The sequence below is a fragment of the Rhagoletis zephyria genome, unplaced genomic scaffold (genome assembly GCF_001687245.7).
Source record: "Rhagoletis zephyria isolate East Lansing unplaced genomic scaffold, Rhagoletis_zephyria_1.1 Rzeph_scaffold_00035, whole genome shotgun sequence".
In the NCBI taxonomy this organism is placed as follows: Eukaryota; Metazoa; Arthropoda; class Insecta; order Diptera; family Tephritidae; genus Rhagoletis; species Rhagoletis zephyria.
Window position 1 is genome coordinate 587,111 of NW_016157119.1, and position 16,463 is coordinate 603,573.

Consider the following 16,463-nt stretch of genomic DNA (forward strand, 5'->3'; position numbering starts at 1 on the left):
AATGTTAATAACAAATTAAAATTAAACCGCAACAAAAAAAAAAATCAACAAAGAAAAAAACGTGAAACGAAACAAAGTGAAATGTGCAGTGGCGGCAAATAGGCGGCAACAAAAGCGAAAAGCCTACGACAATTTAAATAACTAATTAAATTCAAATTCAAATTCATATCAAATCAGCTATATTTCAATAAACAGCGCTTTCTGATTAAGCGATTAGACGGCATTCAAGCAATTTACATACATTCATACATACATATACAAGTAAATAAGATTTAGTCTTTGCGGCGCCATGGGTGTGCATTTGATTTGAATATTAAAAGTGCTACTGAGCTTCAGTTCAGTTCAGTTCACTCAAGTTGAGTTGATTCGATTGGCATTAAGGTTGTTTGCGCGCGCGGTGCAAAGCGGGGCGTGGAGTGGCAACTTTTCGATAAGCTTTATATTGAAAGTTCAAAATTTTGACGATATAATAAATAAAATATGACAATATGGTTGTGAACTCGTATTTTGTTTTGTAGATGAGATCAATGAATTCGGTGTTAGAGCGTTGCGGTTTAGGAGTTTATCTGTCCGAGTCCAAGCACAATCCACTCCTCACCTGATTATCAGAAGTTGTTCCAAAACGATGCAACTTTCCTAAATAATTAGTATTGACCCCAAAAAAATCGAAATTCTTAGCGGAAGCTGTCTGTTTTATTTCTTACGCGTAAGTCGTTCCAATTGTTCGTCAATGAATCACTGGATTTTTGTTTAATGTGCTATTTTTCCAAACTTTTCGAAAATTTTCTTTTTTTTTAACTTTTTAGGAACTTTCGAGAAATTTGCGCATGTTTTATGAATTCGTTCGAGATATGGTACTTTTAAAGATTTTTTGAGATTAATCTTTTGTAATTTTTTTCCGGGTCTGGAATTTTTTCGGAACTTTTTGGGATTCCTCATTTGTTACTTTGAGTTTTCCAGGACTTTTCGAGATTTTTTGAAGCTTCTCGATTTCGGAACTTTACCAAAAGTTCTTAAAATTTTTCGAGATTTTTTTCGGCACTGTTGGAATTCGTAATTTTTCGAGTATCGTTCTTGATTTTTTCGAATCTTTCTGGGAAGCTTCGTATGTATTCGAATTTTGCGGAATATTAGGGCATTTTTCGAGTTTTTGAAAATTTTCTTAATATTTTTCGAGATTTTTTTTTCAGCACTGTCGGAGTTCGTAATTTTTCGGGTGTCGTTCTTGATTTTTTTCGAAATTTTCTTGAAAGCTTCGTATGTATTTGAATTTTGCGGAATTTTTAGGCATTTTTCGAATTTTTAAGACTTTTGAAAATTTGTTTAAAAGATGTTTTGTGCTTTTTTGCGGGGTTCTTGGTGCTTAATTTTTCGAGATCTTTCGGAATTTTTACGGATATTTTCGAAATTTTTTTGGTACTTTTCAGATTATTTTTGGGATTCGGAATTCATTCGGAATTTTTTGTGTTTTCTTAGCGAAATTTTTTCAGTACACTGAGACTTTTTGAGGCTTCTCGATTCTTCGTATTTTTTTCGGCGTATTTTTAGAGGATTTCGGGATTTTTTCTTAGATGACCCTAAAGAATTTTCAAACGAACTTTCGAGATTCTTCGTGTTTTAGTTTTTGAGATTTTTCAGAACTTTCAGGGTGTTTTCGAGAAACATATTTATGTGTCGGGAGTTTGCAAAAGGCGCGAAGCCAATTTTTTTACTAATGCCCTTCTAACAGTACTAGGCAACATTTTTATTATTTCCAAATGTCGTGTAATTGTTATCGATATACATACGTATATTTAAAATAAAAATCATTATCGATATTTTTATTGACACAGCTATCGATATATGTATTTATTTATTTATATATTTACTGAAATCATAATTGATTATGAATGCTATAATTGACTCAGTGGATTTCTAACCGATTTATGTATATAAAAATATTTTTGGAAGAATGTACATATACTTTTAGTTATGACAACTTACAGTTGTCAATAAAATTTCCGATATATTTTTATCGATATACATATATTTATGAAAATATTTTTGCAGTATAATTATAGATTTACAATTATCGAAATTACACTTAATTTATTCAATGGTAATAATTTGTATCGATTACCATCTTTTATGTATCGATATTACATAGAGTTTTCCAACATTACAATCTTTATCGATTTTGCAATTTTCTTCGTTTGAAGGCTAACCGATTTGAATGTTACTAAAGCTGACAGTAAAACTAGCAGCACTAAAATTACACTACTTAAGAAAGACTACCAATCGGATTATTTTTTGTCGATAAATTTATCATTATTCTCTCGGCGATTTAATTGTGTACTAACAAAGTCAAGGTTTCAACATTACAATACCCATTTAGCTATTTAGAGCTGCATCAAGTACAAAAATATATATGTAAGCATGTATGTATGTATTCTCTAAATACCGCTGCCAATTGCTCAGTAGCAAAGTAGCAGTTAGAAAAGTAGAAACGAATAACAACAACACGTGAAATCAAAGTTCAGCATAGCAGCGATATTTAAGCGCCACAACATCAACCAAATAAATATTTTTCTTCTTCTTTTTAACGCCATGCCATTATATCATCATTATCATTTTGGTTCGGGCAACAGTAATGTTGTTGTTGTTGTAGTTGCTGCTGTCGTCTTGCCGAGAGGGTTGGCGTGACACGCCACTCAACACCAAACGACCCATGATTTCACTTTGAAGTTTACCGCCATGCGCTGCGCCGTAGCGGCATCTTAGATGCGCGGCATTCCACTTACATGTTTCCGATAATCAAAACTGAATTCCCACTACAGATCGCTAGGTGATACATATGTATGTATGTATGTATGTGTGGTTGTTATTGTTGGGAGATGGAGCTATGTATAGGCGTTTGGAGCCTCTCTGAACGAGACAAACGGAAACTAGCGAAAATCAATGCAAATGCGCCGTGCATATAAACAACAACAAATTTAACACTCTCATTTGCTCTCTTGCTCTTTATTTCGTGCTCTCTCTTCGATTTTTGTTTTTTTTTACACATATTTATTCTCTTTGATTTAGCCATAGCGGTACGACACGGCGTATGAGCGGCATTAAATGCAAGTGCTTTGTGTGCACCGCAACCGGCTGCTACTCCAGCTCGCCGCTGCCGCTGCCACCGTCCTCAAACTGACTTGCTAATTCAGAGTCATTCGTAAATTTATACATTTACTCATTATTTTCTCGTTCGTTTAGTGTAGCCAATGCGTGTTAATTGCTTAAATGCATAACGCTTGAACTCAAAGTCAATAGTCGTTGCCAGCAGAGGTGGCGGAGGAGGAGGAGGTGGCGGCGCGAAGCCAATAATAAACCAATTAGCGTTCAATTCGCCGAAGCATCTGTTAGCCAGCGGATTTTATCCAATATCGCTTGAGGCTTTTTGGGCTTTTGCCTTTGATGAATGAATGATGTATGGCATGTGGTATGTGGCACTTGTCTCCGTTGGGACAGGTATTGATATAAGAAATTTGCAAGTCAAGCGCGCAATTTGTTTGAAGGTAGATACATTACGGCGTTTAAAGTACAAAACCGCGTATCAACAAAATGCGAAACCGCGTATGTGAGGTTGCATAAATTATTTTCTAGAGAGTAAAAACACTCATATTTCAAAATGGTTCTCTTTCTTATAAAGCAGTCGCATTTCTGGCTAGTATATTTCAGGACGAAAGGATAAGGCTTGAGCCAAAAGCTTGTGTGAGCAAATCCAATTTTTGGCAAAAAATGTCAGTTACGCGGTTTTGTACTTTAAACGACGATATGTACGTATGCAAGTGGATAGCTATACAAAATTTTTTTTTGAGGCCGATAGAGATAGTACGTATGAACTGCTAATTAAAAAAATTGTTGATATAAAAACAGGCTTACACGACAGAATGTGTAAAAAGCTAAGAAATTAAATAATTTCGGCAACTCTTTCTGGCTTGTATAATAATCTATTTTCGAGTGTTTAAATTAATATATAAGCCAGAAAGAGTCGCCGAAATTATTAAATATCTTAGCTTTTCTCCTACCTCTCTCATCGAGAGTACACCATTGATATTTGAACTTTTTCCCACCTGATCGGCTTCTACAAAAAAACTTAATAATAAATAATAAATAAAAACTAAAAGATTTATGAAAAAAAATAGTGAAACGAAACAGAAAAAAATCAACATAAAATAAAATAAAATAAAACAAAACAAAACAAAATAGAACAAAATAAAATAAAATAAAATAAAATAAAATAAAATAAAATAAAATAAAATAAAATAAAATAAAATAAAATAAAATAAAATAAAATAAAATAAAATAAACTTGAGCTCCTTTGAGAGGACAGAGCGCTCAATGCCTTGTAGCAGCGTGGAGTCGCATACTACAGTGTCAAAAGCCTTTGACAATTCCAGCGCTACTAGGAAAATTTTCACGTAAGGGTGTTTAGTTACGCTGTAGGCCACGAGCTATCTGCGTGTATTTGGTGTTAATTCTGGACAAATTACCCTGCTGGGCAAAGTACGGAATTACGGGCCATGTGGATGCTTCGATGTGGGGTCAGGTGAAACGTTAAGTGTTCCACAAAGTATCGAAGTGTCGAATGGGCTATAACAAGGGCCCGATGGATTGTTGGCGGTATTGGTGTGTTGTAAAACTTCTTGGTTTACTCTTAAATGGTAGTTTTTTTTTTTAATTTTAAAGAAATAATTTGTTATGTGAAAACTATGGTGAACTTTACATGCAGATTTTCATAAGCCAACTTAAGTCTTCTATTCTTTGCATTTCAAACAAAAATCTTTGACCTTTGTTAAAACGATGTCGCCCCCAATATAAATTATTAAAACCAGCTAATTGGAAAATCAAATACATAAATTAATAATAATTAATTACAAATTGAAAGCCACTTATGCCGCCACGGCGAATTTTACTCAATTGAGCAATTTGCAAGCATTAAATTGAACACTCGCACACACACATATTCTACTATAAGCACTTACAAAATACAAAAAATAAAAAATAAAAATTGAATTAAAAAATGCATATCAATCTGGCGCCTATCGCATTCCTTACACACAAACCAACCAACAATCTGCTGTACTTACGATGCTGCACCTCCGCCTCCGCCTCCGCCAACCAACAAAGCACCACAAACCAGCGCCGCTTAATTGACAAGTATGCAAATGTTCAAGCAAGTCTTCTAGCATTTTATTGCCTTACTCATTAAAGCCAAGTGGAAAATGTCATCTAGTGTTGTGATTTGTTTTTGCATTGCTAACGAATTTGTGTGTGCACTTGTTTTCGTGTTGCTCGTGCTTTTCGAAGTAATTGCTTGTACTTGTTCCAACACATGTTTTGATTTATAGTTTATATTACTAAAGCGCATGTTCGCTCGCTTTTACGGCTGCTGCTGGTATTTTTTTAGTGTCGCTACATTCATTTTCCGCTTTCATTCACTCACTCACTCACGCGTTACATTCAGCTTATGTACCTCCAGATCTTGTCACTTTCCGCTTTTTCAACTTGTAATTTTTTTCATCATATGAGTAGGTATGTATTTTTTTCACATTCCATTTTTCAGTTTGCCTTTATGTCCAATGAGCATTAAATTGTCACCTCGGTTATTAATTGCTATTTTACACCTGTCCATCGGCGTTCATGCTTTATAGCTCCATTTTTGGTTTATATTTGTACGAACGCCTTTTTTTTTATTTGCGACGTGACAGTTTGATATGTTTGAGTGATCGCTAAGTTGTCGAGAGACTTCGTTTGATTCGCTTTAAGTCGCGAAAATGTATTTAAGACAGTCGTAAATAATTGATATCGGTAGTGGATAGGCAACAGCTGGCTGAACGAACGAACGAATGGATGAATGGATGGACGGTAGACAGTTGCTGGAAGCATTGCGGCGGCGTCTCTTTTGTGTCGATAGTGAATTAATTGAGATGTTTTTTCACAGCACACACAGTCATACTTACAATGGTAGTAGTGATTATATATGCACATAATAAATATATTTATGATAATATAAAACACTCGAAAAGGTGTAGGTAAACTTTTGAGGGTTGGTGTAGTTAAATTTGTAAAGTTTTACATTTGATTTTAGAATTTGAGATTAAATTAAATAGTAACAGCGCCTCAGTTCAAAAAAAAAACATCTTCTCAGAACCAGAGTAAATATCTAAAATTTTTTGCTGGAGCAAAGTCAGAAAATCCGCCCTCTTCTAACCCAAAGTTAGTTTCTAGAAAAGTTTCTTCACAATAACTGCCAGATTTTCTTTCAATGACCATGAGTTGACTAATATGAAGAGGAATATAATTTATAATTGAAAAAAAAAAAAAAAAAATTGCACACAATGCCAGTAACACGAATTTTTCTAGCCCAGGTTTAGTTTGAGAGTAATCATGTCCTTTGAGGGGATAGTTTGGTGTTTGGTTTTTCACAATTGCTAGTCCGTCTCGCGATGCATATTAATGTATGTATATCTGAAATTCTGTACCAAAGCATAAATCGAATAAATTGAATAATGTGAAGAGAAGTCCAGTTCATGAGAAAATAATAAAAGAAAAAAAAATATTTCTTTTGCTGCTGCATTAAGAAACATGCATTTCTCTAACCCAGGGTTAGCTCAGAGACAACCTTTTTTAAAAAAGCCTTTGGACACTATTTCTAACAGCGTTGCCATTTTTTATGAAATAAAAACTTAATTGGTGAATTGAGTGTGAAAAATATGCTAATACGGCTATTAAACGGTTTAAATGGTAAAAACAATATATAATAATAGAGTTGCCACTTATCTAAAAAGGTTATATTAATAGGGTAAAAAAAAAATTAGCACAAATTATGTAATATTGCTACTAAAATTATTAGCAAACGCAAGATCTTGGAAAAAGCTTTGGCGCAAAATTGTTTTCTGGGGTTACCACCTTTCTCGGCGCAGTAAAGTTATGTAAATACAAAAATATTTAAAGCATGAAAAAATTGCATAATTATATGGGTATCAAATGAAAGGTGTTTGTTAAAGCTATAAACATTTTGAAACTTTTAATAGAGTTGCCAAATATTATTTTTAAAGGTTCGAAAAAAAATGTATTTATTTATAGTTTTAAAGTGCATTTATGTTCACACCAGAAAAAAATTGTATGCAGAAATATTGCTGAAAAGGGTTGCCACATATAAAGAAAACCAAAGTGGTATAAATTTTTTTATAATACGATTACTAAACTAAGGGCCGTTTTCTCATCTAACCTTTAGTTTACCGGCCACTTTATCGTCCCGATATACGAGTTTTCGTTTTCTCATCAGCGCATTAAATTCTCGAATCGATAAACTGTTGCTCACCCGATGCAACCTTTAAAATTTGTACCCAACTTTAAATTTTGGTTTGGTTTTGGTTCATGAGCCAGCTATATTAGATATTTCAACCAAAGGTTTTGGTTTTTGCTAACAGTTGCTCTTGCTCTATATTTGCTTATGTTGCATTGCCAACCTTTGAAATTATATGACGAATGTAGTGAAGTTTCACTCTCGGAACTGTAGTGAAGTTTCACTCTACGAAATAACAAATTTATTTTTACCGGTAAGATAAGAAAATTAAAACACTTTAAAGTGAGGAACAATTTATCTGCCCTGTTAGTAAAGGCAACTTTATTGCTTACATTAGAAAACGGCCCTAAGAGCCTTTGAATTTTCCAGTATTCCCACTCAAGCGGTCAACAACAAAGAAGCATATAAAAGATAAATACCGAGCATTAATTCCAAAACACATTAAAAGTAGCTAACTACGTCTTTTACGCCAAAGAAGCTAATCTATTAAGTAGCAGCGCCGCCTACAAAGCACCATTCAAAAGTATGCATATATTTATATAGTATATGTATGTATGTATTTATGTATGCAAATATCGGGACGCGCGCGGCATCTTTGCACTTCTAGGTGTACACATAGCTGCCGCCGCCGCCAGCGGTGAAGTAATTTAAATGTTTTGCTAATAGTTTAATTAAGGCTTTAAGCGGCAAATATTATGCCCAGGCAAATGGCGCACTGCCGGCCTTTAAGAGGCAAGCGCCGGTTGCAAATACAAAAAACTAAAAAAAAAAAAAACAAAAAACAAGGAAAAAAGACAATATTAAAGCACTCCACCTCAAGAGGTGTACCAACCATGCCACTGCGCATACTCGGATGCACACAACTGCCAGTAGCGGAGCTGCTGGTGAAAAACGAGCTGCAATTTTTCAAAACAACAAGAAGCGTGCGCATGAAAATTGCACCTGTAGTGAAAAACAAGTTGCAATGTTGCTTGCTGCTGCTGTTGTTGTTGTTGTTGATGTTGTTGTTTTTGTTACATTGGCAATTATGTCGGCGCGTGTTGTGGTTGCAATGCGGCGCAGAACAAAACAAAAAAAAGAAACAAAACGGCAATTGGCAATTGAGTAGAAGCGATGCACTTAAGCTTGGTCGTTTGTGCTTGTTATTGTTGCAATAATTGCTGTTGTTGGTGCTGCTGTTGGCACTGGTGCTGGTGCTGCTCAATTTCATCCTCTGTGCGCATGCGCAAAGCTCAAGTAGAAGCCTCAAGAGTAGCAGCAGAAATAGGCTAACCAAACACAAAGACGAAGAATTAACAGACGGCTCGCTGCGCGCTCTGTGATGGCAGCGGCGGCGGCGGCGGCGGCGACCACTGAATATGCAAAGATATTGTTGATATCGCCGTTATTATATGCACATAAATAGCTGTTGCTTTCAGAATGCTGACATTGCGCAGAACAGTAGCCAAGTGAGCGTAAGCACACATGCATATTTAATGATATGTACATATGTACATTAGGGTGCATCACCAAAAAGTTTAACGATTTTTCTATAGGAATCCCAAAATTTATTACATTGTAAGAGTTCTGCCAAAAAGCCAAAATATTTCGGAAAAGTATTAAGATTTACGTGGGCTAAACCTATTTGAAAGTACCCCCAAACATTTCTTTATTTTGATTTTCTATTAAATTACTTTTTAAATATTTTTATGCAGACTTTTTATGAGGTGATTTTTTTGAAAAAAAAATATTTTTAAAAACTAATTTACATATTTTTTGCTCGAATTTCGGCGGCATTTTTCAACTGGGTGCAGCTCACCGAAATCTTAAAATTTTTCAAAAATATTTTGGAGAAATTCTTACTTAAAATATATGTTTTTTTTTTGGTACGTAGAACGATGCACCCTAATGCACATACATATATGCATATTTGTATGTATGAAAGTTTGTTGTTATGCAGATTCAAAGCACAAGCGCGTGTGCTAGCGAGTTTCTACTTTTTAGTGTCGGCATGATTCTTCTGAAGAATGAAGAGAGCAAAACAAATTGTGTAGACAAAAAGGTGAAGCAAAAGTGACGAACGTAAGAAAGTCGGATAGTGGACGGACTGGCGGACGGAGGAACGCTCGCTCGTTTGGATGCGACGGCGACAGGTATGTAATTCGGAAGCAGTTTTGCGTAAAGTAGAAGGCAAACGCAGTGAAAAGAGCTACATGGCTATAGTGGATGGCTAAAATGCAAAGCATACAGTGGTGGGGTTACTGCAGCCGATAGCGTAGCGAAGCGAAGGCTCGCCGGTAGATCAATTGTTGGTCTTATTACTACTATCAATAGCAATATATTACTGTTGCTGCTGCTGCTGCTGCTGGCCGTCCGTCCGTCTATGCAACGGAAAGCAAGAGCACAACTACCAAACCCAGTTGGCAAGTAGTCACCCAACTGCTTACTTTGTTCGAATCCCAATGTCCGTTCACTCCATCCATGTACATATGTATGTATATACATATATAACCATATCTTTGGTCCGCACAATCATCTATCGTCTGTCTGTCTGTCCTCTCTGTCCACTATCGCTGCTGCGATTGCGGCTACAACTGTGGCACGATGCTCACCTCTGCGCTGAGCGCGCTAAGCCCGTGCCGATTTCGCTTTGATCTTTGCCGACACTTGGCGGCATGTTGCAAAGACAAACGAACCAGCGATCGACCGACCGCGAGGATCGGCCAAACCGACCAACCAACCGTCTTAGCATGAAAATAACAGCCAAATGACCAATACAATGAATAAACAAAACTTTACGTTGGACTGTCTGACGACCGAACGTCCAAACGTACAATCGAAAACGGCGCTGGCGCACATTGCTTCTCTTCGTTTGTGCTTTTCTTGCTTTACTTTTATTTTCTTTTCTCTATACATATAATTTACACAGGTAGTAAGGGTCGTCCAAACCAATCCACGCCGAACCGATACGATCCGATACAACTGGTCCGAGATACCCTCGGACGGCTTACCTTTGTTGTTTGTTGGCTCAGCGGTTGACTTAAGTGTTTGGTTTGACTCAGCCATGCTCGGCTTGGCTTTAGTTATGGCTTACGTTGTTGCTGTTGCTTCGTTTGTTATTACTTGTTGTTTTTCTTTGCTGGCTTATGTTGTTTAATTTAGTTTTTTTTTTGTTGTTTGTCGGCCGGTATGTTGTTGAGTGCTCTGCACTGTCTCTGGACAAGGGTTATTTAGTTCAAGTCTCAATAGAGGCGGCGGCGTTGCGCATTGATCTTAACTTTGAAAACAGTAGCAACTGCTGTGACGAGGACGATGATGATGACGACGATGTCGTTTCCCCTTACAAATGATGGTGCATTGTGGTGTAGTGTTGGCTGAAATGGTGCTTAAATTCTGCAGAGGACAGGTGATTTTGGAGTAGGAATAATGAATGTTATGTTCTCGAGGCTTCTAGAATGCAATCAGCTTCAGAAAAAAATGTTGAATGATGTTGAATATTGGTTAATATATTTATAATATATAAATGCAGGTACTTGGGATAGCTTCGAAGGCTATTTATCACCTATAGAACTTCATGCTGAACAACCTCATTATCTCCTTCTGTATAAAATTAAAAAAAAAACATAGTTTCTGTTTTGAGATTTTGATCATTTAGTCACACTTGAAGTTCCAAGTTTATAAAACTCCTCGAATTTCCGAAGGCCGTCAGGCATAGACTATTTGCAGCGTGCGCCTGAACTTGCAAAACCAACAACAAGTATTTAAGCATTGACGAGTCTCCGAAACCAACTTCCGCTGACTTTTTAGAAAACAAAATGATTACGGAAGACATTTAGAATGCGTTAAGATTAGTTACCAACATCTCCTGGATTAATCCTTTCGACAATGTCTCAATACGTTCCCTCAATCAGTTGGCCGTACCGCTGGCTACCTTTGCTTTGTAGAGATACCAAGAGGGTTATTTAGAAAGTTACGAATGCATTTCGATTATACTTCAAGATCTCTCAGATTAAACCTTTCGACTCTTATGACAATGTCTGAGTACGTACCCTCGATTGGTCAGCTGGATCACTAGTCATCTTTGCTGTACTGTTTGTCTCTTTGGAATTGAGCGTGTACTGATCTTGCGTTCCTTCTAGACATACCAAGGCGATATGGCATCTAGATTGTGCTCCAAGAACTCTAAGAATAAGCTTTTGACTCTTACGACTATGTCTGAGTACGTTCTCTCGATCTGACGTCCTGAGCAGTTTACACAGATTAAGTATTTCGACTTCTATATAAATTTCTCAAAAGGCTCTCTCAATCGGCCACCCTTTGCATGACCCCTCGATAGGTCGGAAGATCTCATTTGAACAGACAGATACTGCGCTTCCTCTAGACATACCAAGATGATTAAGAAGGATATTCAAAATGGCCGTGAATGATACTTCATCCAAAATGAACTGTAGACATTTTTCTTCCCAAGTTAAAATTTTAATTTCGGTCCGATATATCTTATTTTGGGTAACGTTTCTTCTTATTCAGCGATATCGGCGAGTTGTTTTGACTCTGTAGATGTTCATGAGTAAAAAATGGTAATCATCGCCAACAAGTCTCCTTGAACCAAACTGCAATAGTGTATGGCATCATCAAATACAGTTTCAGCAAATAAGATTGAGAATGTTTTCGGCCAAAATGACAGACGTCCTGAGCGGAGAACGTTCAATTCACGGGTTCCTTCAATGCAAGGTCTTCTTTTCGGCGCAGTTTTTTATGTTAAGTTTAAACAAACCTTTCCGAAATATAAAGGAACCTGAGCCGTGGGTCTTTTCTTTGGTGTAATTGTTATTGATGGTGCTATGGTTTGAAGGGTTCCAAGAATAACCATTTACATGCTGAGCCAACTATAGTGGCCCCACCTTCCTACGCATAATTTCTATCTGCCAAAGAATTTGACTAAGTTTGAAGATTTTTGCATTCTTAAATTCTGCTTCATATATTTTCGGAAAACAACAACCATTACTTTAAGGATTACTGTGCGTTTGCCACGCGCGGTTTTCGACCAAAGAATTTATGCCGACCACAATCGAGCGAACGATTATAAACCAGTCTTTTATATATGGCATTCAAACGATGTGCATACATACATACATGCAGACTAAACCGACAGACAGACACACCATTATAACAACAAAAGCACGCGGCAAATGTTACATTTTATGATCGCGCCGCTGCGAATGCCACATGCTGCCGTGCCACATCCCACTCGGTTGGCGATAGTCGTTTTCGTTTTTTCGGTAAAATTGATGAGCGACTGTCTTAGTTCGAGCAGCAATGCAATATTTACGTCTAAATTTTTTTGTTTTTTGTTTTTTTTTCGGGTTTCAGTTTTATTTTCGTTTATTTTTTTGTTCTTGCATCCTCCTTTCGGTCAAGGTGCCACTTGGCGGCGGCATATTGCCAAAGAGTTGAATAAAGCGCGTGCGCACGCGCGCACAAGCACACATTGACTTGCGCTACTTCTTCTGCTGCTGCAGCTGGCCCACAAAGCTGCATCATTTGAATTTAATCGTATTTTATTGTGAAGTTGCATGTAAATGCTTGTGCCGTAAGTATGTATCTACGTATACGTACGTACTTTTAAGAAGGGTATTGTTTTCCACAGAAAAACAATTTCTTTTTAACTTTATGTAGTATTTGTTGCTGTATAGATATGGTAATTTTTGTTGTTGCTCACTTGGTCTGCGCAAACGCTAAAACTTGTCTTTCAATGCAAAGGCGGTAAATTTATTAATTTGACAAGTCCACAGCGGGTGTCAGAGATCAAAAGCTGCCGTTTACCGCTCTGTGGGCGCGTACTTATCTATGTATGTATGTGTGTTTGTAGGTATGTATGTATGTTAGCGCGCGCATTTGTACAATTCGGCTACTGTGCATGGTTATCCACAGGAGTTGGAATGTTTGTGTGTGTGTGTGCTCACTATTGGGTGCACCCGAATGATTTATGTATGTTTGGTGAGCAGGTAAGCTACTTACCTAGAATGGTCATACTATGGCAATAGAGGTGGGTAGAGTTGAGACAGATTTAATTTTGGTGTTGATTAGAATGTTTGCTTTAATAGAATTGTTTGGGTTTTTTTACCACTTTTTTGATCGAAATTCTAAATTATGACATAATTAGGCTGCTGGTTTGATAGGAAAAAGGGAAACATGAAATAACGGCTGATCAAAATTTGAGGTGCGAAATGATATGTTAAGGTTCGGGAATATTTTGATAAAAATTTATTTATTTATTTTTTTAATTATTTATGTAATTTTTTGCTCTTCTTCAAGTTTAACTTCTTACCCAGAGTTACATATAAAATTTCGAATTTTTAGTGAAACTAAGGCCGAGCCCGTATAGCGCTAGTTACCGACGGAGTTTTATATTATCTATGTACCTAGTAAAGAGCACAAGTTCCCAAACTTTTTTCGAATGAATGTAATGACAATAGCGCATGAATGTGTCGAAAGGTGCTCTCTATCAAATAATTTCCTCTACCGCAATTGGCGAGAGCCACGCCACCTTAGAGACTGCCTCTTGTCGCGAAACTTGTCTCTTACCTATGCTTGCCGTCACCATCCTTCGAATAAGCATTTACCTCATAAACTCCACCGGAGTATTGTCCACTCCAAGCAATGTGGCCAGATTCACAGTTTTAACTGAAAATTACAATTTTTCGACAAGCCGGCAATTGTTTAAATTATTTATCTCCTAGTAAAAATTACAGTTTCTTCGAAATTTTCGATTTGAACAAATAAATTTAAATTTCTCTGTCAGGTTTTTGTATGCAAATTTTTAAGAAACTAAGGGACGCTAAAGCAGCAACGTTTCCTTATTTGAAAAAAAAAAGAAATAGTTGCATTCCAGTCGCCACAACAAATATGTCAATAATATTTTCTCAAATCAATTTGAATAAAACTAGAAATTCCAGAAGTCCCTGGTATTTTAAGTACTAAAAATTTCATTCAACAAAAATTCTTCAGCAGGTACTAAATTTGAGCAATCGAATCAAATGCCAAAAAAATAATGTGGTTTAAATGCTTCATTTTATAAAGCCTTTTTTTTGGTTAGTTATATATAATTTAAACGGTTTACGTTATTTTATTTTAAATGAATCCTGTTTTGTTATTCATGTTTAAAGAATAAAAAAAAAAACCAAAATGTTTCCAAAATTCTCCCCAGTTTTTCGGAGAAGCGACTGTTACATTCATGAATTTTATTATTTAACTGTAACGCGGTCGGAATTACACATACAAGGAATTAAAAAATATTTCTTAAAATAATAGAGATTGTATATGGGCTAACTTTTATTAAAATGAAACGAAACAAAGACGGAAGGACTCTCTAGTTTGTCTTTAACCGGCGGATTTGCCGATCGGACAAAAATATTGCGTACAAAACTGCTTTCAACTTTAGAGGCAGTTTATGTGCAGGTCTTACGGCGATTATAGTATAGCGTCAACACCCTGTGGAGGGATCAACTAGGTGATATCGGACCTTGAGTCAGAGTTTGAGCCTAGAAAGGTCTTTAAATGACTTAATATTAAATTTCAGATAGCAGATATAGGCGTTTTGTGCGATCATGTCCGCAATCTGGATGTGCCAAACCGACAAACGGTTGTAGTAGCAAACAAGAAAAAAAGTGTAGTGAGTGGTTTTCACGATCTAAACAACATTTTTTTTATTTTACAGGTTAAGCAAAATCATTATAAAATAATATGAAAGACAGGTAGGTTTTTTAAAAAAGTGACATATAACTTCGTGTTTAATGGCACTAGCCCTTTAACATTTTTATTGAAGGTGTATTTTAATATATCCTACAAAAATCTGTGAAAAAGACACTTTCGAAAAAGGTGTTGGTTAGAGCCTTTGTGAATTAAGTTAGTTATATGTATGTTATACTTTGAGAATAAAATGTTTCACATTAAAAAAAAAAAAAAAAATTATTTTCGTCAGATTTTCTTAATTTAATTGATTTTGTTTTTATAATGAGTTCTTACTAATTTAATGGCAAGCGCAAAGTGAAAACATGTCATAAGGCGCTTATTTAAAATTTGCAACTCAGAAAATCATTAACAGCCGGTTTCACAAGCAATTTAGATGGAACTTGATTTTTTATTTTCTGTCAATTTCCATATAAAATTAAAAAAAATTATAATAATTTTTCACTTAAATTGCTTTAGTGAAACATAAGGGATTCTACTTAATTCTTTGTTTGGGTTTATTTAAAAATAATAAATTTTAAGCAAAAATTATATGCAAGTTTATTTTTTTGGGGCTTATTTTTGAATTTTTCTTATACCAAAGCTACGATATGATTTTCAAAAAAAAAAAAAAAAAATCAAAAATCATTGAATTCGGTATAAGTAGCGAATAAAAAAGGTTGTGGTCAATAATTGTATAAACTCACCTTGATTAAACCGCTGTCAGTTCGATGATTTATATTACTACTCGTTGACATTATTGTACGATTTATTGTTGTTTTTGTATTGACAATTGTCATTAGCATTTGTTCGTTGTTGTAAAAAATTGATATCGGCATTTTGTAGGCAGTTTGTTGTTGTTACAAATGCAAAGCAGAAATTAAACTTGGCTTCTATTTGACATTTTATTCAGATTTAAATTATTTTTTTTTTCATATTCTGGTGTATATTTTTACGTAAATAAAAAATAAGTATGTTCACAATATTTTTATAGATAGCGTTTTCCACTTAGTTGTTTGCTACGCAAAAGTAAACACTTTACACACAAATATATTTTTACAATTCGAATTTTTTTAAGTTATTGAAAAAAATTTTATAAACTTAGTTATTTTCTTTTATTTTATATTTAACACACTTTTCTGTTTTTATTTTTTTTTTGTAACGTTGAAAACGTGTTTAAACACTTGCTTGCGTTTTACGAGTACGTTAACTTTTTCCAATCGAAATATTATTAAAATTTGAGATAATTTCGTGACGGAGGAATACACGTCCGTTTGCATTGAGCGTTCGTCGCGGAATGTTGAAGGTGAACGCAGAAACACGGCTACGAAATGTATCTGTATCTTGTTGTAAATTTGCTGAGCTGTAGAGAAGTGCTGGAAGCAGTAGCAGCAGCAGCAGCAGCAGCAGCAGCAGCCAC

At 35.6% G+C, this 16,463-nt stretch overlaps 1 protein-coding gene across 1 annotated transcript in view; it reads right to left on the minus strand.

The window, feature by feature from the left end:
• Notum (palmitoleoyl-protein carboxylesterase notum) overlaps positions 1–15,988 on the minus strand; it is a 28,261-nt gene extending 12,273 nt beyond the window's left edge. The window contains exon 1 of the mRNA XM_017619146.1: positions 15,751–15,988. Coding sequence (XP_017474635.1) covers positions 15,751–15,882 — 132 coding nt within the window. The 5' untranslated portion in view covers positions 15,883–15,988. The remainder of the gene's footprint in view (positions 1–15,750) is intronic.
• Positions 15,989–16,463: the final 475 nt, after the last annotated feature.